This window comes from Aulonocara sp. 'chitande type north' Nkhata Bay, linkage group LG7 (genome assembly GCF_057382095.1).
Source record: "Aulonocara sp. 'chitande type north' Nkhata Bay isolate Kocher_YH1m ecotype deep benthic linkage group LG7, A_spYH_male_GT1.1, whole genome shotgun sequence".
NCBI classification, from domain to species: domain Eukaryota; kingdom Metazoa; phylum Chordata; class Actinopteri; order Cichliformes; family Cichlidae; genus Aulonocara; species Aulonocara sp. 'chitande type north' Nkhata Bay.
In genome coordinates, this window is record NC_141350.1 from 58,512,050 (window position 1) to 58,532,997 (window position 20,948).

Here is a 20,948-nt window from a genome sequence, read left to right on the forward strand (position 1 = left end):
CTGTCTGTGTGTGTTTCTTTTTAACCTTATATATATATATATAAAAAAACCTAAAAAAAAAACCCAAGTTAAAGTAATATAAAAAAAAACACCCAGCACGCCCCTACGGGCGGTTTATCCTTCAAGCTCGGGTCCTCTACCAGAGGCCTGGGAGCTTGAGGGTCCTGCGCAGTATCTTAGCTGTTCCCAGGACTGCGCTCTTCTGGACAGAGATCTCCGATGTTATTCCCGGGATCTGCTGGAGCCACTCGCCTAGCTTGGGAGTCACCGCACCTAGTGCTCCGATTACCACGGGGACCACCGTTACCTTCACCCTCCACATCCTCTCGAGCTCTTCTCTGAGCCCTTGGTATTTCTCCAGCTTCTCGTGTTCCTTCTTCCTGATATTGCTGTCATTCGGAACCGCTACATCGATCACTACGGCCGTCTTCTTCTGTTTGTCTACCACCACTATGTCCGGTTGGTTAGCCACCACCATTTTGTCCGTCTGTATCTGGAAGTCCCACAGGATCTTAGCTCGGTCATTCTCCACCACCCTTGGGGGCATCTCCCATTTTGACCTCGGGACTTCCAGGTTATACTCGGCACAGATGTTCCTGTACACTATGCCGGCCACTTGGTTATGGCGTTCCATGTATGCCTTGCCTGCTAGCATCTTGCACCCTGCTGTTATGTGCTGGATTGTCTCTGGGGCATCTTTACACAGCCTGCACCTGGGGTCTTGCCTGGTGTGATAGACCCCAGCCTCTATGGATCTTGTGCTCAGAGCTTGTTCTTGTGCCGCCATGATTAGTGCCTCTGTGCTGTCTTTCAGTCCAGCTTTGTCCAGCCACTGGTAGGATTTCTGGATATCAGCCACCTCCTCTATCTGCCGGTGGTACATACCGTGCAGGGGCCTGTCCTTCCATGATGGTTCCTCGTCTCCCTCCTCTTTCTTGGGTTTCTGCTGCCTGAGGTATTCACTGAGCACTCAGTGAATATATATATATATATATATATATATATATATATATATATATATATATATATTACTTTAACTTAGGTTTTTTTTTTTTCAATCTGATGTTGCCATTAGATGTTTCTATGTGGTTAAAGCTGGATTTTGTTAGCTTGAACTGGTGTGATGTGGTGACCTTTATTTCTTTTTTTGAACTGCTACTAAACATACAACATAAGTGAAAAATATTTGAAAAACACAGGTTTAACGACCATCAAAAAATGTAATGCTCCAAGAGACTGGGCCAAATTGAACCCCCTAAATGTATAACACCATTACACTGTGGTCTGGTTTATGCCATGGCTGTGTAAATTGAGGACAGCTGTGGCATTAACCACAGCTGTCCTAAAGCTACAGTACTTGTAATTACCAAAATCACTTTAGTCAAAATGATACTTTCATGCTTAGCAACAATTGTATATAAATTTTCAAAAAATGCTGAAATAATAGTAAAGCAACTTATTATTTTTGGATTAATATACTAAATTACAATTATTAATTAATGGATTAATGGTAGAATGGTATGCTTGATTAATATCTGTTTTCACAGACATGTCCAGTCTGCCTGCAAATCTAGGTATAAAATGTACATTTAGTTCAGTGAATTCAGTTAAAGTGTAACAAAGTAGTTGTGTTAACTAGGCCATGTGAAAATCACACAGTGGATGAGATGCTGAGATGCATGAAGGTTAATCTTATGCACAAAGATCACCAACCTTCTGCAGGGTCAATAGCAACATGCCTCCATGTTCAACATACCAGTATTAAGCAATTGAGCATAATTTAGCTGGTATAACCACATATTAAGTATGGAAACTGATACATATTTATGTTCAATATGTTAGGTTATATTTTGATCTCATGTTTACCACATATAAATCATGGTTCTGTGTTTAACAGTTATAACACATATCTTCCTACATTCCTCCAGATGGACACAAAACTGCCAAGATTGTAGCTGGCTCACGTGCACACACGCCACCAGAAAACTCAGACATTAGAGACATTCTACTACTCAAACTACATTTCCCATTTATATATTGATGAAATTTATATTTTTGATTTCTCTTTGATTAAATATAAAAATACTTTATCACTAGGAAATAGAGAAAAACTCTTGTTTTCGTCCCCTGGCCCTTTCTATCAGCTTAATCAATTCTCCCGCGGCACTGACTGCCCACACATACAAATCCACTCCTGCAGCAGTCTCATTGGCCTATTTTCCAGCTGGTTATTTCAGTCCATTTAAAACATACCTCCCGTCCATCAGATGTGTGGAGGTCACGTGGTACCTTCCAGAGGACTCTGAGAGCTTGACAACTGTTGGACAAAAGGCTCAATCTATACCCTGTCAGGTGTCTGGCTTGGCAAAGGAGTTGAGGTAAGCTGAATTTCTGACTTCAGTGCAGCAGATCTGGCTTTTCTGGCTTGCATGCATGTCACAGTCCTGGGTTGGTGACCTAGTGTTTTGTGTTATTATTAAGCTTTGATTTCATCATGGTTTATCATTATTAGTCTTTTGTTTTATGGTTCTGTATTTCTAGCTTTCTAGTTCTTCTTTGTTTTGTGATTTCTAGTTCTTGTGTTTTGTTCCTGTGCCCCTCATTTTTAGTGTAGGTTCTGTCTTTATCTTTATTTTCTTGTTCAGTTGTCATTGTTCAGTAGACATGAGTCATTCAGTCTCATGTCGCAGTTTGTTATTCCTGTCCCTGTGCTCCGTGTTCCCTCTGTTCAGTGGCATGTCCGTGCCTCTGTACCTGTCGTGTATTTCCTGTTTTAATTTGTTAGTCCTTGTCCTGTGCATGTTTTTTTCTCCAGCAATAAAGCCACCCTTAGTTAATCATTCAGTCTCCAAGTCCTGCATTTGGGTCATACATCCTGCCTGCCACAGCGTGCCATGACATTGCACCAGCCACTTTATCTCTCCAATAATTCCATACCTGACCTGGAGATGCTCCTGTGTGAGACAATACCAGCTACTGCTTTCCTCTCGCTGTGCGAGTGATGATTGTTGGGTCCTGCTCATTCCCTTTAGTACTATGGAGGATTCAGGTGTCTCCTCAAAATCTTCTCTCTGTATTTCCTTCTTTTCATCAAGTTGAGCTGTTCTTAACCCCTAAGTCTTAACCCCTGATCCTATTAGTCTTACCCAGTAGATAATGCAGGGTTCTGGAGCTGATGCAGGCCAGGAGACTCGCCTTGTGCTAACTACGAAATCATCCAGATTAGAAAATCTCACCTATAATGTGCAAGTGGGGTGGTAAAATGCAGCTGAAGCGAGAGTACTGACAAGGAAAGAGAGAGCATATTTTGCCCATACTTGCTTTTCTTCATACACTACCTGTTAAATTCAGAATGGAATTTAAAATCCTCTCCTCTCGTACATGGTCTTGAATAATCAGGCCACATCTTATTTTAAACTGAACTAAATTAAATTGGGCAGCACTGTGGTACAATATAAAGTGGCCTTCTGAAATGACCTTAAGAGCCAGAAGGTTCTGTGTTCGACTCCACCATTTGGCTGGGCCCTTTCTGTGTGGAAGGTGCATATTTTCTCCGTGCCTGTGTGGGTTCTCTCCGGGTACTCCGACTTCCTCACAAAGACATGCAGTTATTGGTTAGGTTAACTGGTGATTGTAAATTGGCCATAGGTAAGTGTGAATGGTTGTCTGTCTCTCTGTGTTAGCCCTACAACAGACTGCTGTCTTGTTCAGGGTATACCCTGCTTCTCACCCTATAGCAGCTGTGGCCAACTTCCCCATAACCCTGAATTGGATAAGCAGAATAGAATGGAATTGAACTGAATTAAAATTAAAAAAAGTCATGCTTTTTTGTCATGTAAAAGCTGGCATCATCAATTTCTTAGCAGTCTTGTCAAGGCTTGCTGTGTGGCTGGCAGAATTTAACCCAACTGGACTCCGAAACAGTTTTACTGCAGAGCATACAAAGTAAACACAACATAAGCCAGTTACAGATCATCCTGGAAAGGATCCTCTGTAGCCATGTGAAGAGGGACACACAGCTTGAGGGAGAACACAACAAAGGGCAAGGGAAGACTACCCCCTGAGCATCTACCAAGGTGGTTGCTGGCTATAGCTCTACCCCCTGTGCTACAACTAACTACCCCAATAACCATCCTGCCCTGTCCATTCATGTCCATCCAGAATTTTTTATTTACCTTTACTCTGTAGCATGCAAGAATGGATGCAACACTCTTGGTTTGAAGCAACCATTGAAAGAACCTTCTGGTTCTTCATAAAGAACACCTTCTGTGTGATAAGTTTGCTTGTAGTGATGATGAGGATAATTTGCATGAAAATCTTCCAAAAAGACAAAAAACAAACTAAAAACCAGCAACAAACAACTTAAACATAAAAAATCACAAAGAAAGAACAATACAGTATCCACATCTGAACCAAAGAGTAAAACAGTGAAATGTGGATTATTAAATATTAGGTCTCTCTCCTCCAAGTCTCTGTTAGTACATGACTTAATAATTGATCAACAAATTGATTTATTCTGCCTTACAGAAAGCTGGTTGCAGCAGGATGATTATGTTAGTTTAAATGAATCAACACCCCCGAGTCATTCTAACTATCAGAAACCTCAAAGCACAGGCTGAGGGGGCGGTTTGGCAGCAATTTTTCACACCAGCCTATTAATCAACCAAAGACCAAGACAGACTTTTACTTTTTCGAAAAATTCAAAACCAGTGTTATTTGCTTTGATCTATTGTCCGTCGGGCCTTACACTGAGTTTCTGTCTGATTTCTCAGACTTCTTATATGATTTAGTGCTCAGTTTAGATAAAATAATTATTGTGGGTGATTTTAACATTCATGTAGATGCTAAAAATGACAGCCTCAACATGGCATTTAATCTGTTAGTAGACTCAATTGGCTTCTCTCAAAATCTAAAAGAACCCACCCACCACTTTAATCACACTTTAGATCTTGATCTAACATATGGTATAGAAACTGAACATTTAACAGTGTTTCCTGAAAACCTTCTCTTGTCTGATCATTTCCTGATAACACTTAAATTTACACTAATTGATTACACAGCAGTGGGGAGTAGATTTCATCACAGTAAATGTCTTTCTGAAAGCGCTGTAACTAAGTTTAAGAATATAATCCACCCACTGTTATCATCTTCAATGCCCTGTACCAACACAGAGCAGAGCAGCTATCTGAACGCTACTCCAACAGAAGTCGATTATCTTGTTAATAATTTTACCTCCTCACTACGTACGACTCTGGATACTGTAGCTCCAGTGAAAACTAAGGCCTCAAATAAGAAGTACCTGACTCCGCGGTATAATTCTCAAACACGTAGCCTAAAGCAGATAACTCGTAATCTGGAGAGGAAATGGTGTGTCATAAATTTAGAAGATCATCATTTAGCCTGGAGAAATAGTTTGCTGCTTTATAAGTAAGCCCTCCGCAAAACCAGAACATCTTACTATTCATCACTGATTGAAGAAAATAAGAACAACCCCAGGTTTCTCTTCAGCACTGTAGCCAGGCTGACAAAAAGTCAGTGCACTCTTGAGCCAACCATCCCTTTAACGTTAACTAGTAATGACTTCATGAACTTCTTCACAAATAAAATTTTAACCATTAGAGAAAAAATGACTCATAATTGTCTCACAGATGTAATATTATCCACAGCTACTTTCAGTACCATTGATATTTATTTAGTCTTTTTTTTCCAATTGATCTTTCTGAGTTAACTTCAATAATTACTTCCTCCAAACTATGTCTTTTAGACACCATTCCTACAAGACTGTTCAAAGAAGTCCTGCCATTAATTAATGCTTCAGTCATGATCAACCTATCTCTAAAAATCGGCTATGTACCACAGGCCTTCAAGCTGGCTGTAGTTAAAACGTTACTTAAAAAGCCAGCTAATTATAGGCCAATCTCCTACCTTTTTTTATATCAAAAATCCTTGAAAGAGTAGCTGTCAAACAGCTCAGTGCTAGGACCAATTCTGTTTACATTATGCATGCTTCCCTTAGGCATTATCATTAGAAGGCATAGCATACACTTTTATTGCTATGCGGATGATACCGAAGGTTATCTATCCATGAAGACAGATAACACACAACAATTTGTTAAACTGCAGGACTGTCTTAAAGTCATAAAGACCTGGATCACCTCTAATTTTCTGCTTCTTAAATCTGATAAAATTGAGGTTATTTTACTCGGCCCTGAAAATCTTAGAAATATGGTATCTAACCAGATTGTCAAAGGAGCTTGCAAAGAAAAGCGTCTGGACTTCTTTAAGTTGCTTGAAGACGTTTCACCTCTCATCCGAGAAGCTTCTTCAGTTCTAAGGTCAAATGGTGGAGAGTCCCAGATATAAACCTAGTGGGAGTATCCCCCCACAGAGGGACAAAAGGACCCCCTGATGATCCTCTAATCGCCTGAGCCAAGGTGTGAAACTGGGTGTGGGTCCCAATCAGCCAGAGTTTCGGGTGTGTTCATTGTGAAACCTGGCCCCACCTTATCATGCGAATTCCTGAGGTCAGATGGCCCAGGATGTGAGTGGGCGTTAAGGCGTCTGGGAAGGGATCTCAAAACTGGATTATAGATGGCAGAGAGTTGGTGTCGTAAACCCCCGCCTCTGTTCAAAGATGGTCGCTCACAGTGGACATAGATGGCTTCTTTCACTCCTCTTTCAAACCATCTGTCCTCTCTGTCCAAAATGTGAACATTGGCATCCTCGAAAGAGTGTCCTTTATCCTTAAGATGCAGATAGACTGCTGAGTCTTGTCCTGTGGAGGTGGCTCTTCTGTGTTGTGCCATGCGCTTGTGAAGTGGCTGTTTGGTCTCTCCAATGTAGAGGTCTGGGCATTCCTCGCTGCACTGTACAGCATACACCACATCGTCTTCTAGTAACACAAACGTCTTCAAGTAACTTAAAAAAGTCCAGACGCTTTTCTTTGCAAGCTCCTTTGACTACGATGACCTGGATGACTGAGAACCTTCACAGACCTATCTAACCAGATTCTTACTCTGGATGGCATTACCTTGGCCTCCAGTAACACTGTGAGGAACCTTGGAGTGATTTTTGACCAGGACATGTCCTTCAATGCACATATTAAACAAATATGTAGGACTGCTTTCTTCTATTTGTGCAATATCTTTAAAATTAGAAATATCCTGTCTCAGAGTGATGCTGGAAAACTAGTTCATGCATTTATTACTTTCAGGCTGGACTACTGTAATTCATTTTTATCAGGATGTCCTAAAAATTCCCAGAAAAGCCTTCAGTTAATCCAAAATGCTGCAGCAAGAGTACTGACAGGGACTAGAAAGAGAGAGCATATTTCTCCTGTTTTGGCTTCCCTTCATTGGCTTCCTGTTAAATCCAGAATTGAATTCAAAATCCTGCTCCTCACATACAAGGTCTTAAATAATCAGGCCCCATCATACCTTAATGACCTTGTAGTACCATATCACCCTATTAGAGCACTTCACTCTCGCTCTGCAGGCCTACTTGTTGATCCTAGAGTATTTAAAATAGAATGGGAGGGAGAGCCTTCAGTTTTCAGGCCCTCCCATATGGAAAAGAAATAGAAAAAACTTATAAAAGACTTGCATAAGATGTGGCCTGCTTCATATAGTGAATCATATAACATCATATACTTTCTCATTACTTTCATATATTGTTTTAGTAAGTATCCAAAACATACAAGTTTCATTTATATAATTTTTTATGGGATCTTATATCTGTTTTTATTCTTGTATGCTTTTCATACAAGTTTCACATAAGACAGATACAAACTTTATAAGATTTATATATATCTTTTCCATATGGGCTTCTTCTATGGAACCAGCTTCTATCTTGGATTCGGAAGACAGACACTATCTTTACTTTTAAGATTAGGCTTAAAACTTTCGCTTTTTGCTAAAGCATACAGTTAGGGCTGGACCAGCTGATCCTGAATCCTGACTTAGTTATGATGCAATAGGTGTAGGCTGCTGGGGGATTCCCATGATGCATTGAGTATTTCTTCTTCACTCACCTTCCTCACTCACTATGAGTTAATAGACCATAGCTTCATATATGAAATACTTTTTAAGATATACCAAATGATCACATTTTCTCAAATTTGTATGCAAATCAGAGACAGTTGAGCAGAACCCTTGGTTGATTTGAGACCGAATGACCCTAATATCAAAAATGGGATGTTGTTTTTGTTTGTTTGTTTGCTTTTTTGAAAAAAACAAACAAAAAAAAAGAAGAAAAAAACCTTGACAGAAAGAAAATCTGAGCACAAGAGACAATGAAAATCTAGACTAGAATTAAAAATAACAGCAAACAATTTAACTTTATCTCTACTGTCTAAATTCTTTATAACAAGCATTCTTCCTGGCCAAGCAGTAAAAACCTCTAATTGGCCTTTATTACATTTATAGATTTAATTAATGTGCATACAAGTGGACACAAATGTAAATAAATGTAATCTTTTACAAGAAAAAGCATTTCTAAAAATTGCTACAAAGTCCCATATTACCAGGAAAACTGAAAAATAAGTCATGTTGCCAAACATGTCTATCAGAAAAGAAAGAACAGTAAAGAGTTTTCTCAGAGCCATACTGTCTCCACTGGAGCAAAGTTTCCGGCAGCAGCACCACTGGTGTGCCATGAACCTGTTGGACATTTTCCAAAGGTGACCATGTAGTGGAGAGCTTATTTGTCCTCTGTTTAGCAGTTTTGAGCATAAAAAACTGGCATGATTTCTGATAAGAGGGGGTCATCAGAGGATAAATTGATGGCTATGAGTTCCTGAAGTTCATAGGGCTTATTTCCTCAGATGATGAAATATGCACAATTTACATTGTCAATATATTTTTGTAGCACAGGTCTATAAGGAGGGGGCTATAACATCAGATGAGCCTGGACATTCAGAGGATCTAACAGTTTGACAGTGACAGCCCTGTGCACCTCCCCACAGCATCGGATCACCTCTAGCTCCCTTTATCGATTTGTGTTCCTGTCAGATCAGATAAGCCTCTCCTCCGGTGGTACTTTGAGCATGCTGTCCATCTCTAGCCGGGCTCCAGCTAGTTCCTGAGCACTGGGGCTATAAGCGCCCTCTGACTGGCGCTTCTTCCTTGCTGTGAGCACTACAAAGGTCAAGCCAATAATCATTAGGAGAATGCACAGGCAGAGCAACGGGATCACAATTAGCAGCCAGGGGATTCCCTGTATACGGGCTTCTTTCTGCAGAGACAAAAAGTGTAGAGGTTTGGTCGTACTGATGGATGTTTCCATTACATAGTTTGATTTTCAGTCATTTCAAAATTAGAAAGATGTGAATCTAAATCAAGTTTATACTGCTGTTGTGAAACTTCATGTAAAATATGAAAAGTAATTTAGTTTGGGAAACACATATAATATATCATTCGTTAAATGTTGCAACTAAGTTATTGATCTCGTCTATCTAGCTCTGAAGAAGAAATTGAAGCGAACATACGTTACTGTCACAGACTGGACCACTGTAACCGGGCGGGCATTCACATACAAACATGTTAAAGCGATCCAAACAGGAACCTCCATTTCTACAGGGGTTAGACCCACACTCATTGATCTCCATTTCACATCTGCAAGACAAAAATTACCTGAATTACCAGAAATTACCTGAAGTCAACATTAACTGTTACATTAACAACTCTGAAGCTAAGTCATATTTATGGTTATATATTTATATATATCCCCTCTACCATGATATACACACACACATGTGGTATTACTTAAATTTAGTAACAGTTAGAGTAAAATGACTCAGATGTGAGCTTACCTGGTGCCTGTGAAACCTGGCATGCATGTACAGTTAGCCCCCCACAGTCCATCATTGCAGACACCATCGTTTGCACACATAACATCTTTACCACACTGTATAGGAGGATAGACCCACCTGGAAGAAATAGTGTTTATCTTGGCAAGATGTGCAGGAATTCTTAAGTGCATGTGTAGTGTGTGCTAAATCTACAATGTTATTGTCTTTTCAAACTAATAAACAAAAAATTGTAAACAAAGACAGAAAAACAATAACGCTTCCTTGCATTTTTTTTCAATTGTGAAGACAAATATGGTTTAAAATAGGGCAGATTAGTTGTGCTCTTAACTCACTCAGCACAAGCTGCTGGCAGCATGCATATCTTACATACACCATAGGAACAAAAGTATTGGGCAAAACATTTGAATCTTTCAATTTGAATGTTTTCAGTATCATGGCCACATGTATAATATCAAGCACCTAGTCATACAATCTGCCTTTACAAATATTCGTGAAAGAATGGGTCATTCTAAAGAGCTCACTGAATTTGAGCATAGTATTGTAATAGGATGCCAGTGCTGCAACAACTCATTTCAGGAAATTTCTTCAAGATCAGTGATCCATAATCACTCATAACTACTAATATTGCAAAGTGGTTTTAATTCAGCCATAAAGTGGATGACCATATAAAACAGAGTAGGATTGGCATTAACATCAGCAAAAAACATCAGTCTGCAGGGAGTTTTATGGAATGAATTTCTATGGCCGAGCAATTCCTCTAGGGGTAATGCACAGGTGGCCCAATACTTTTGTGTAGTTTGGCTTCACTACAGCAGTTCACCTTTAACTACAGGGAATAAACAAATGATCAATTAGTGAGAACTCACTGGCAGTGTGGGCCCCTGTACTCCTTAGGGCATATGCAGGTGTACATGTTGGGTCCATCCTGACAGGTTCCTCCATGTTCACAATTATGATGCTCACACTCATCAATATCTTCATCACAGAGAGTGCCAGCATATCCCAGGTGGCAATTGCACTGAAAACCAGCCAAGTAGTCCTTACAGCTTCCATGAACACAGGGCTGAGATGCACAGTCATCAGTGTCCATCTCACACTGGTCTCCCTCCCAACCAGAGTTGCAGATACATCCAAATTTATTAAAGAGGTCTTCACACGTGCCTCCGTTTAGACATGGATCTGAATCACAAACAGGGGTACCAGTGCAGCCCAAATAAATCTTTGGTTTTCCAATTAAATGAAACTGAGAAGGTTGTGGGGCCTTATAATCATCCACAAAAGGAAGGTAAACTCCTCCGAGCCTCACTGCACCCATGCAACCATTGAAGCTCTCTGCAAGGGCTAGTAACGCCCCCTTCTGATTGAGAAAGCGAATACTACCTGTGCGGTCTGGCACACTGTTAGCATCTGTGATTCCATCCACAGTGATGATCCAGGGGGAGGCTTTGCGGTCCTTTTCAGTCATGGAAATGTTCACGCGGTGCCAGCTCCCGTCTGCAACCTGACGGACGCCTGTAAAGGTCAGAGGCTCAAAGCTGTTGCTTAGCTGGATCTCCACCCGGACTGATGAGTCCAACAGACCCACCATTAGGAGATCAGAGCCCCAGGAGGCCCTCAGGAGCACAGCATTTTCTGACCGGGTCCTCAACTCCATGTATATGTTAGTGACAGGCTCAACCAGGGAGCCTCCAGAACTGTACTGCACAGCGTTGTTCTCAAATGTGGCATTATAAACACCTAGGAGTCAAAATGAACAAAATGAACAATTTTTCCTTATTATTTCAAAATATGGATGTCATGTAGAAGATATTTAATGGGAAACTCCAAATTGCCTGTAGATTTGAAAGTGAGAGTGAATGGTTGTCTGTGTCTATGTGTTTGCCCTGCGACAGACTGGTGACCTGTCCAGGGTGAACCCTCCCTCTCGCCCTAAGACAGCTGGGATAGGCTACAGCCCCCCCACCCCCACCCCAATATATTGAAAAAAAAAAAAACCGTTTAGGAGTGATTTTTTGGATGTGCCACTGCTCTCTGTTGAGTGTGGGAGAAACGTGCTTGCACATAGACACATGGACTGAGATGGACCTTATATGTTTACCTCCCTAACTCACCTCCAGTAACATTACAGGTTGTGTGAACACTGTGCAAACTACCCAGAGAGTGTTCTTCCTGTATCTGAGCTAGTTACCCTGGACACTGATCTTCTTTTGCCCAGGCTTACTGCTGAAGATCTTCTCCCTGTGGCTGAATCAGTTACCCCTGAGTCTGGTGATATACTGACCTCTGCAACACTTGATTCAGAGGGTAAGCTCCTCCTAAACCATTCCTCTTAGCTTTATTTTTTTTAACCAGTACCATTGATCCATATGTGCATTTGCTAATAGTAAATCATCTTTAATTCTTAATCAAAAAATATAATCAAAGTATAAGTCTAATCGATATGTTGAATTACAAATGTAGTTTGAGTAATGACAATGATTCTAATGTCTGAATTTTGTGTGTGTAGACATGATCCAGCTTTCATCGTGGCAGATTAATGCCTTTGTGTGTCTGAGACTGGCTGCAGGAATGTGAAAGATAGGAAATGTGTGTCTGACACATCATTATACATAATTCTGAACATAGAGTCATAATTAAATGTGATATTGCTGATAGTTAATCGTACTTAACTACTTAATACTGATCAGAATATAATCAGGTATAAGATTAAGCAGTAAAATGAATACAAAAATATAATCTATGAAATTAATAACAGGCCTCTCACTTAGGTTTTGTGTAGAGTGGCCTTTTTATTCCGTCATAGCCTTCGAGGCTGCATGTGTATGTGTGCACAAGAAGGATTGGGAGACTTTAACATATATGATTTAAAAAATAAATTATGCTGAGCATATTGTAAATCACAAACACAAGTGTTTTCAAGATAAAAAGTGTGATTGAGCTAATGAAAAATCTAGTTGAAGTTAAATAGCATAAACTAAATGAAACATGAGGGAAAGTATATTGACATGTGATGGAATTAATGATAAATCTTGTTAAAATACAACACAGAAAATAAAAAAAAAATGTAATGAAGGGATTTCAATTGTGTTTTAAATCATTTTGAAGTAAGAAAGAGAGAAGGAAAAAGGATGATAAGGTGTGGCAATAAATTGGCAACAACAGTGATAGGATGTCACAATGTGTGAAGCAAGAGGTAATCTCAGAAGACATGATATCCAAAAAAGATTTTTTCTTAGATGATTATATTTTCATAGGCAAGTATTAGTTAGCTTTTTATTCGCACTTTGAGAACTATAGTCATATAGGAAAACATATTGCAGTATTTGTGACTTATATGGCTTTTTCATATAAGTACTGAAAGTAATAGACAATTTTTATTGTCTTCTCACTGAAAGTGTTTCATAATCAGAAAACCTTGATTTTTATAACTGGGGAAAAAGTAATTGTGAAGAACTGTTTTTGTTTTACTGTTGTATTTTATCAAATGACTTCAGTTTAACGAGTTATTACACAAAGAAGACCTACAGGCAAGATCATTTTATTAAATCCACTTTGAAGCACTTTGGGCTGTTCCTTAACCGATTCAGTGTTAAGTGTGAAATGTCAAAAAATAATGAAATACAATGTATTGCCAAAAGTATCCACTCGCAGTAACGCGTTACTTGTAAACAACAACCTCACCTTACTACACCTGAGACAGGTGACCTGTAGGGCCGAGGCATTGTCTTTTACAGGTGTAGCATACCTACGTTACTTGTAACGCGTTACTGCCCATCTCTGGTGGTAGGCGAACAGAAATATATATTTTTTGCTCCATGGCATAATAGGAGTTGAAGTTTTATAAACTTACATTCATATCCATCAGGTAGATCCACACAATGGCCACCATTGACACATGGGTGGCTGACACACCACACACGTTCTTTGCAGGTCTTTCCAGTGTATTCCTCAGAACAAGAACATGTAAAATCGTTGAATGTGATGGTACACCATCCTCCATTTTGGCAAGGCTTCATCTATAAAAGGAAGCATGCAGATTACATTTTTGTAGAACAATGAACGGATATGGAAATAATCAATTACATTTTATTATTTGATTAAAATAATTTTATTTATATAGTGCAAAATCACACCAACATTTGGTTTGATTAATTACGGCCCTACAATAATACAGAGAAAAGACAGAAAATTTAAACAATAAGATGACCTCCTATAAACAAGGGCCTTGGTGACAGTGGGAAAGAAAAACTCCCTTTTAGCAGGAAAAACCTCTGGCAGAACCAGGCTTAGGGAGGGGCAGTGATCTGCTGTGACTGGTTGGGAGTAAAGGGAAGAAAACAGGACAAAGGCAGTGGAAGAGAGACAGAGATTAATAATAACTAATAATTAAATGCAGAGTTGTGTAAAAACACAAGGGGTGAGAGAAGGAGAAACACTTCAGCCCCAGCTAGGCCTATTGCAATGTAACTAAGGGAGGATTTGGGGTTACCTGATCCAGCCCTAACTATATGTTTTATCAAAAAAAAAAAAAAAGCCGAATTTTAAAAGCAGAGAGGGTATCTGTCTCCTGAATCCAAACTGGAAGCTGCCTCCACAGAAGAGTGGCCTGAAAGCTGGAGATCTGCCTCCCTCTACTTTTACATACCTCAGGAACCACAAGAAAACCAGCAGTCTAAGAGTGAAGTGGTCTTTTTGGGTGATATGTTACTTGGATGTCTTTAAGATAGGATATTTTATTATTATTATTATCTGATTATTCAAGACCTTGTAAGTGAGCAGAGTGTCACAGGCTGGGTGAGCTGCGGAAAAATTCCACTGGGTTCCTGATTCACCTGTGTCCACATTACTTAAGAACTGCGTTGACGTCTCTTCACCATCAGTTTGTCAACTAATCCATGTTGGTAACAGGCTCTCACACTCTCTCACTGCTATTGTTTCTAGTCCTTGCACTTCCCTTGTTATCTTGTGCTGCAGTTTTCTGGTCACATCTCAGCTCCGTTCTTCAGCTTCGCTCACTCCTCGGATTCCCAGTCATACTCATTGTTACTGGGAAAACTTCCTGCTCAACACCCGCCTGCCCTCCTGCCACCATTGCTCACAGGATTTCTTGGAACCCAGGGTAGTCATTTCTCTCTGTTCAGCTCACCTGGAATTTCACCTCCTCCTCTTAAAGTACCTCTGACTCCACCTGCAGCACAAGCTATTCCCTCTTTTAAGATCCACATTCACCTGGAGAAGTTCTCATTCACTCATTCATTCACTCTAACCTCCTTTTCCCTTTCCGTTCAGTGCAATAACTTGTATTACCTGCCACGACTCAGTCCTCCTCACTAGTCCTCCCAGGCCCAAACCCCTCATCCATCAAAGTTAAATGTTGTGTTCACTTTAAGTTTGCTACTTTTCTATGCCAAGTTATTATTCTGTTTGTTGCAAAGATAATAAAGTCTATTAAAACTACTTCAGCTGACTCCGCACTTGGTTCTGCACTTCGGTCCAGCTTCATGTTGCGGGAATTGCCGTGTGTGACTGGGTGCAGTAAGGAGTGTATGTGATGTGTGTGTGAGCATGCGCATGAAGGAAACGCGGGGGAGCGAAAGAGAGAAAAATGGAGAGAGTGTGTCATGGGTAGAGAGGGCGACCGGGAGCAGCGTTCTAACGGGCTACAGGCTATGCAGTGTGTTTTCGAAGTGTGCAGTACTGTTATTAAAGCCTCATCTCTTCAGTACTCTCCGGGCCCTCGGCTGATTTCTGTCTGCCTCACTACTCCACAAAAGTGAAGGGAGTTAACCCCGAAGGAGGACAAACTTCGGCCCTGGAGGAAGCATCTCCCCTCGTGTCTCCCGACCACGGTCAGGGGACTGACGGCGAGGAATGGTTAACATTCAGTACAGGCCTTTGGCCCCCTTTGACACAGAGGGATTTAAAATTTGATTCTGGATTTAACAGGGAGCCAATGATGTGAAGCCAGTATGTGTGAAATATGCTCTTTCTTTCTAGTCCCTGTCAGTACTTTTGCTGCAGCAATTTTGGTTCAAATGGAGGCTTTTCATGGAGTTTTGGGGAAATCCTGAAAATAATGAATTACAGTAGTCCAGAAGTAATAAAGTAATATTACTAGTAGTAATAAATGCATGGAAAAGCTTTTCAACATCACTCGGAGAAATTTTAGGTCAATTTTAAGACTTTCCTGCAGTTTAAACTAATTGGTGTGTGTTATCTGTCTTCATGGTTAGATAAAGTTGGGTGTCATCGACATAGCAATGGAAACGTATGCTATCCCTTCTAATGATACTGCCGAAGGGAAGCATGTATAATGTAAGAACAACTGGTCCTAGCACAGAACCCTGTGGAACTCCATAATTGACCTTAGTGTGTGAAGAAGACTCTCTAAGCCTCTAAAAGGATTTACAAATGAACAAATTGGAATCTATTACATAGACATGATTCAAATCACTGCAGTGCAGTGCTTTAATACCTACAGCATGCTCTTATTGCTGTAATAAAATATTTTGGTATGGAACGCTGAGGTCTTGCAGGACAAGCACGGAGAAGGTTAAAAATGATCCTTCTAGGATCATTTTTAACCTTCACTAGCACTATTTCAGGACAGTGATGAGCTCTAAAACATGACTAAAACTCTTTAAATAAAACATTTCTCTGTAGCTGTTTTGTAATTATTCTTTCAAGAATTTTAGAGATAAAAAGAAGTTAGATTGGCTTGCAGATATCCAGTTTATACATGTAAATGGATAGTCCTCTTCACACAGCTACTTTCTTCAGTCACTTTTTTTTCAATCTCTGTGTTTATACACCTCTCTGCATTTAATTATTAGTTATTATTCATTTCTCCCTCTCTTCCACAGTGTCAGTGTCCTGTCTTCCTCCCCTAACCCAGCTAGACGTTGCAAATTGCTGCCCCCCTCTGAGCATGGTTCTGCTCGAGGTTTCTTCCTGTTAAAAAGGAGTTTTTCCTTCCCAATGCAAAGTGCTTGCTCCAAGGGGCTCATATCATTGTTGTAATTTTCTGTTTTCTCTATATTATTGTAGTTTTTTTTTTTTAAACTAAAGTGTAAAGTACCTTGAAACTTGTAATTTGGCGAAATATAAACAGAATTTAATTAAATTGAATGCTAAGCTTATTTATGGAGTTCCACAGAATTAGGCGCTATGACATTATACATGCTTCCGTTAGCAGTGTCATTAGAAGGCATAGCATGTATTTTCAATACTATGCGAATGATACCGAAGATTATCTATCCATGAAGCCAGATAACATACCATACAGTTTAACAAGTAGTTAAACTGCAGGAATGTCTTAAAGGTTTAAAGACCTAAATTCAGATAAAAATAACCTCAAATTTTCTGGTTCTAAACTCAGGTTATTGTATTCACCCCTAGAAATCTTAGGAATATGATGTCTAACTAGTTGTCTACTCTGTATGGCATTACCTTGACATCCAGTAACCCTGTGAAGAATCCTGAAGTCATTTTTGGCCAGGATATGTCCAATGCGTATATTAAACAAATATGCAGGACTGCTTTCCTTTTATTTGTGCAATATCTTGAAAATGAGAAACATCAACCAAGGCAGCCCTACAACATCCAGTGCCTTTGGGAACTCAGGGCGAACCTCATGCATCCCAGCCTGAAGGCCTGGCAGAGAGAGCCTTGTTCAGCTTGCAGGTCCTTCTTCTGGGAACCAGCTTCCAGCTTGGATTGGGGAGACAGACACCCTCTCTACTTTTAAGATTAGGCTTAAAACTTTCCTTTTTAATAAAGCAAATATTTAGGGCTGGATTAGATGACCCTGAATTTTCCCTTAGTTACACTGCAATTGGTCAAGGCTGCAGGAAGCTGTTTTCATGCCATATGTCAGAACAAAATCCAGTGTGATTAAAATAATGTGTGGTTTCTTTTACATTTTGAGAGAAGCCAGTTGAGTCTAATAATTGATAATTGACTTAATGCTGTGTTGAGTCTGTCATTTTCAGTATCTACACAGATCTTAAAATCAATAATTACATAACATAATAACAATAATTATTTCATATCACATGAGCACTAAATCAGGGGTGTTGATTCATATAAACTAACGTAATCATCTTACTGTAACCAGTTTTCTGTAAGGCAGAATAAATCAAAGAAAGGTTTGTTGGTCGATTAATAATTGATGTACTAAGAGAGACCTAATCTTTAATAATAATGGGGTTTCGGGGGGATAACAGGAAGTGATGAGCTACAGAGAGAATTGCAAGACTGCAACTCTGCTTTCTCGTCCTGATTCTGCATAGACACGTTTTTGAGGGTTTAATAAATTTGGCCAGATTTCTAGAAATGAAAGCTGCTCCATCCAAAGTGGAATAGTGGGATGGATGCTGTCTCTTCTAACAAGACCAGGTTTTCCCCAGACGTTTCCCAATCATCTACCAACATGAAGTGAGAGCCGCCCAGAACTGTTGGCTTCGGACTAGTATCAAAATGGTCTGTGTTTCATTTATAACACTTTCCCCTTTGGGTCATATTTTAACAAAGTGGGTACCATTTTGGCCTAAATATCACCTCATTAGTTTAGAGAATGGTTTAAGGAAAAGTGTAACCTGTCTTTTTATAATAGCAGTTTACTGATGTCCATTAAATACATCATAAGCAGACAGTTAAGTTACTTTTTCAAAAAGACAATAGTTACACACTCACTGAGAACTACACATCCAAACAACATGAAGGTGAACAACATACCTAAAGGTATTTTTCACAAGAACACAAAGACACAAAAGAATATAAAAAGATTTAGGAGGTTTGTCCTACCTTGCAGGTATTGTCACTGACACATCCCTTCTTTACATTCTCAGAATAGGTTAATGAATAAATGTCCACTTTATTCAAGGTGTTCCAACCATCCACATCCAAATGCACGGAGTCTAAACGAAGATCCTGAAGGCAACCTTTGAAACGTCCCCCCCAGGTATCAGAGGGCCATTCCTTTGGAAGTCCTCCCACATAGGCCTGATCTCCACTGTTAACACTAACTTCAGGGATCTCTCCCATTCTGTAGCGAATTCCCGCATGCTCAAAGATGACCTGTCTGTGTTGCACTTCCACCTGCAGAAGCTGCTTCTCACCATTAGTCACAAATATTGGAGCTGTAAGTGGAGCACTACTTGGCAGAGAGCTAACAAAAACCCTCCCCATGCCCAGGTAAACTGAGAAGTAGGCCTCCTCTGTGGGCCTCCTCAGCTGGAAAAGCAACCCATCTGGCTTTAAAGAGCGCAGGATGAAAGACACACTGAAGCTGCTCCCGTGGCTTTTAACAATATCATATCCACTGGAACTCACTGTGTCTTCATGGTTGTAGGTCCACCAAGAAAATTCTGTCAGGGAACAATAATTGAACTACATTAAAAACATCATGTACACCTCTGCAACAATGCCCCAGGGTGTTCCATTAATAACGTCCAGTTATATTTTATGTTTAGCACACTTCTAAGTTAAAATGTTCTGTAAAAAACATGTACACCTGGATGTCTGTAGTAAAAGTAGTAAAGTCTACATTAGGTGATAGCAAGGTAACTGGACATGTATTTGTGTTGTAATTTCTGTTTTTCTGACCACTCAAAGCACTTTTACACTAAAAACCATATTCACTCATTCATACAGATAGTTTATACATAGCTTTCAATTTCACTGTAGTATTATTGGTAAAAAAAAAACCTGGACCCCAAAACACGAACAGACAATCCCCTATGAGCAAGCACTTAGCAACAACTGGAAGGAAGAAATCCCTTGCAACATGAAAAGCCCTTCAGCAGAAAAAGGCTCAGTGAGTGAAACTGTAAGCTTTACCAAAAAGGAGTCTTAAGCCTAATCTTAAAATTAGGCAGGGAATCTGGTAACTGGTTCCACAGGTGAGGGATCTGATAGCTGAATGTTCAGCCTTCTATTCTGCTTTTTGAAATGGCAAGTAACCCTGCACTCTGAAAGCAAAGTCCTCTATTGGCATAATATGCTACTAAGAGGTCTTTAGGATAGGGTCTGATTGTTTACTTTGTATGTGAAGAGAAGGAATTTAAATTCAATTGTTTATTTAAGAGGAAGCCAATGAATAGCAGCCAGTATAGGAGAAATAGGACATCTTTCTAGTCCTTGTATTCTTATGGTGACATTTCAGGGAGAGTTGAGCTAAACCTAAACCTCCAAGTTGTTTGTTGGACTTCTGTACTAATCACAGTTTGTCCATAACAAACACCATGGGGAGCATGGTGGATAGGTCTGGTGTAACCAAACATAGAGTGAGGGTACATTGAGAGTGTCTGACAGAAGCCCCATGAGATTTTTGAATCACACCACCAACACAACTTTATGATGGAGAATAGAGAGATTGAGCCTGAATGGCTTGTGTTAAATGCCGAGACAGCAGTACAAAGCTGTGGCCTGTCGTGGCAGTAATCCCCTGAACAAATGATGGACACCAGAGGTGGGAGGGACCTATCAAGCGGAAGTAGGAATCAAGTGTGGTGAGTTTGTGGGTCTCCAGAGTTGGAGGCGAGTTCTGCAGATGATCAGATAACATTTACTCTTTCAAAAAATGTTGAGATAAAAGGAAGATTGGAGATTGGCCTATAATTAGCTGAGACAACTGGGTTAAGCAATGGCTTTTTAAGTAATGGTTTAATTACCTCCACTCGAAGGCTATAGTATGTTGCCCATTTATAAACAGATTAATCATGGCAAACATTTAATAGACACATTGATGACTTTGAAGAAGATATTACTGAAGTTAGCTCAGAAAGTTTAAACGGAAAGAAAAAGTCTAAATAAACATCAGTAGTATTGAAAGTAAATGTACGTAATGATACATCTAATTCAATTCAATCCAATTTTATTTATAGGGCACCAAATCACAACAACAGTCGCCTCAAGCCACTTTATATTCTAGAATAAAACATACAGAGAGAAACCTAACAATCATATGACCCCCTATTAGCAACCACTTTGGCGACAGTGGGAAGGAAAAACTCCCTTTTAACAGGAAGAAACCTCTAGCAGAACCAGACTCAGGGAGGGGCGGCCATCTGCTGCGACCGGTTGGGGTGAGAGAAGGAAGAAAAGACAAAATACATGCTGTGGAAGAGTGCCAGAGATT

At 39.9% G+C, this 20,948-nt stretch overlaps 1 protein-coding gene across 2 annotated transcripts in view; it reads right to left on the minus strand.

Annotated features, from left to right (window-relative positions):
• Positions 1-4,130: 4,130 nt before the first annotated feature.
• The window catches only part of crb2a (crumbs cell polarity complex component 2a), a 48,949-nt gene continuing 32,131 nt past the window's right edge, over positions 4,131-20,948 (minus strand). For both annotated transcript variants that reach the window (XM_086301636.1, XM_086301637.1), the window contains 6 exons: positions 18,614-19,176; positions 13,659-13,824; positions 10,675-11,545; positions 9,809-9,925; positions 9,485-9,611; positions 4,131-9,231 (listed from right to left, as the gene is read on the minus strand). In XM_086301636.1, coding sequence (XP_086157762.1) covers positions 9,010-9,231; positions 9,485-9,611; positions 9,809-9,925; positions 10,675-11,545; positions 13,659-13,824; positions 18,614-19,176 — 2,066 coding nt within the window. In that variant the 3' untranslated portion in view covers positions 4,131-9,009. The remainder of the gene's footprint in view (positions 9,232-9,484; positions 9,612-9,808; positions 9,926-10,674; positions 11,546-13,658; positions 13,825-18,613; positions 19,177-20,948) is intronic.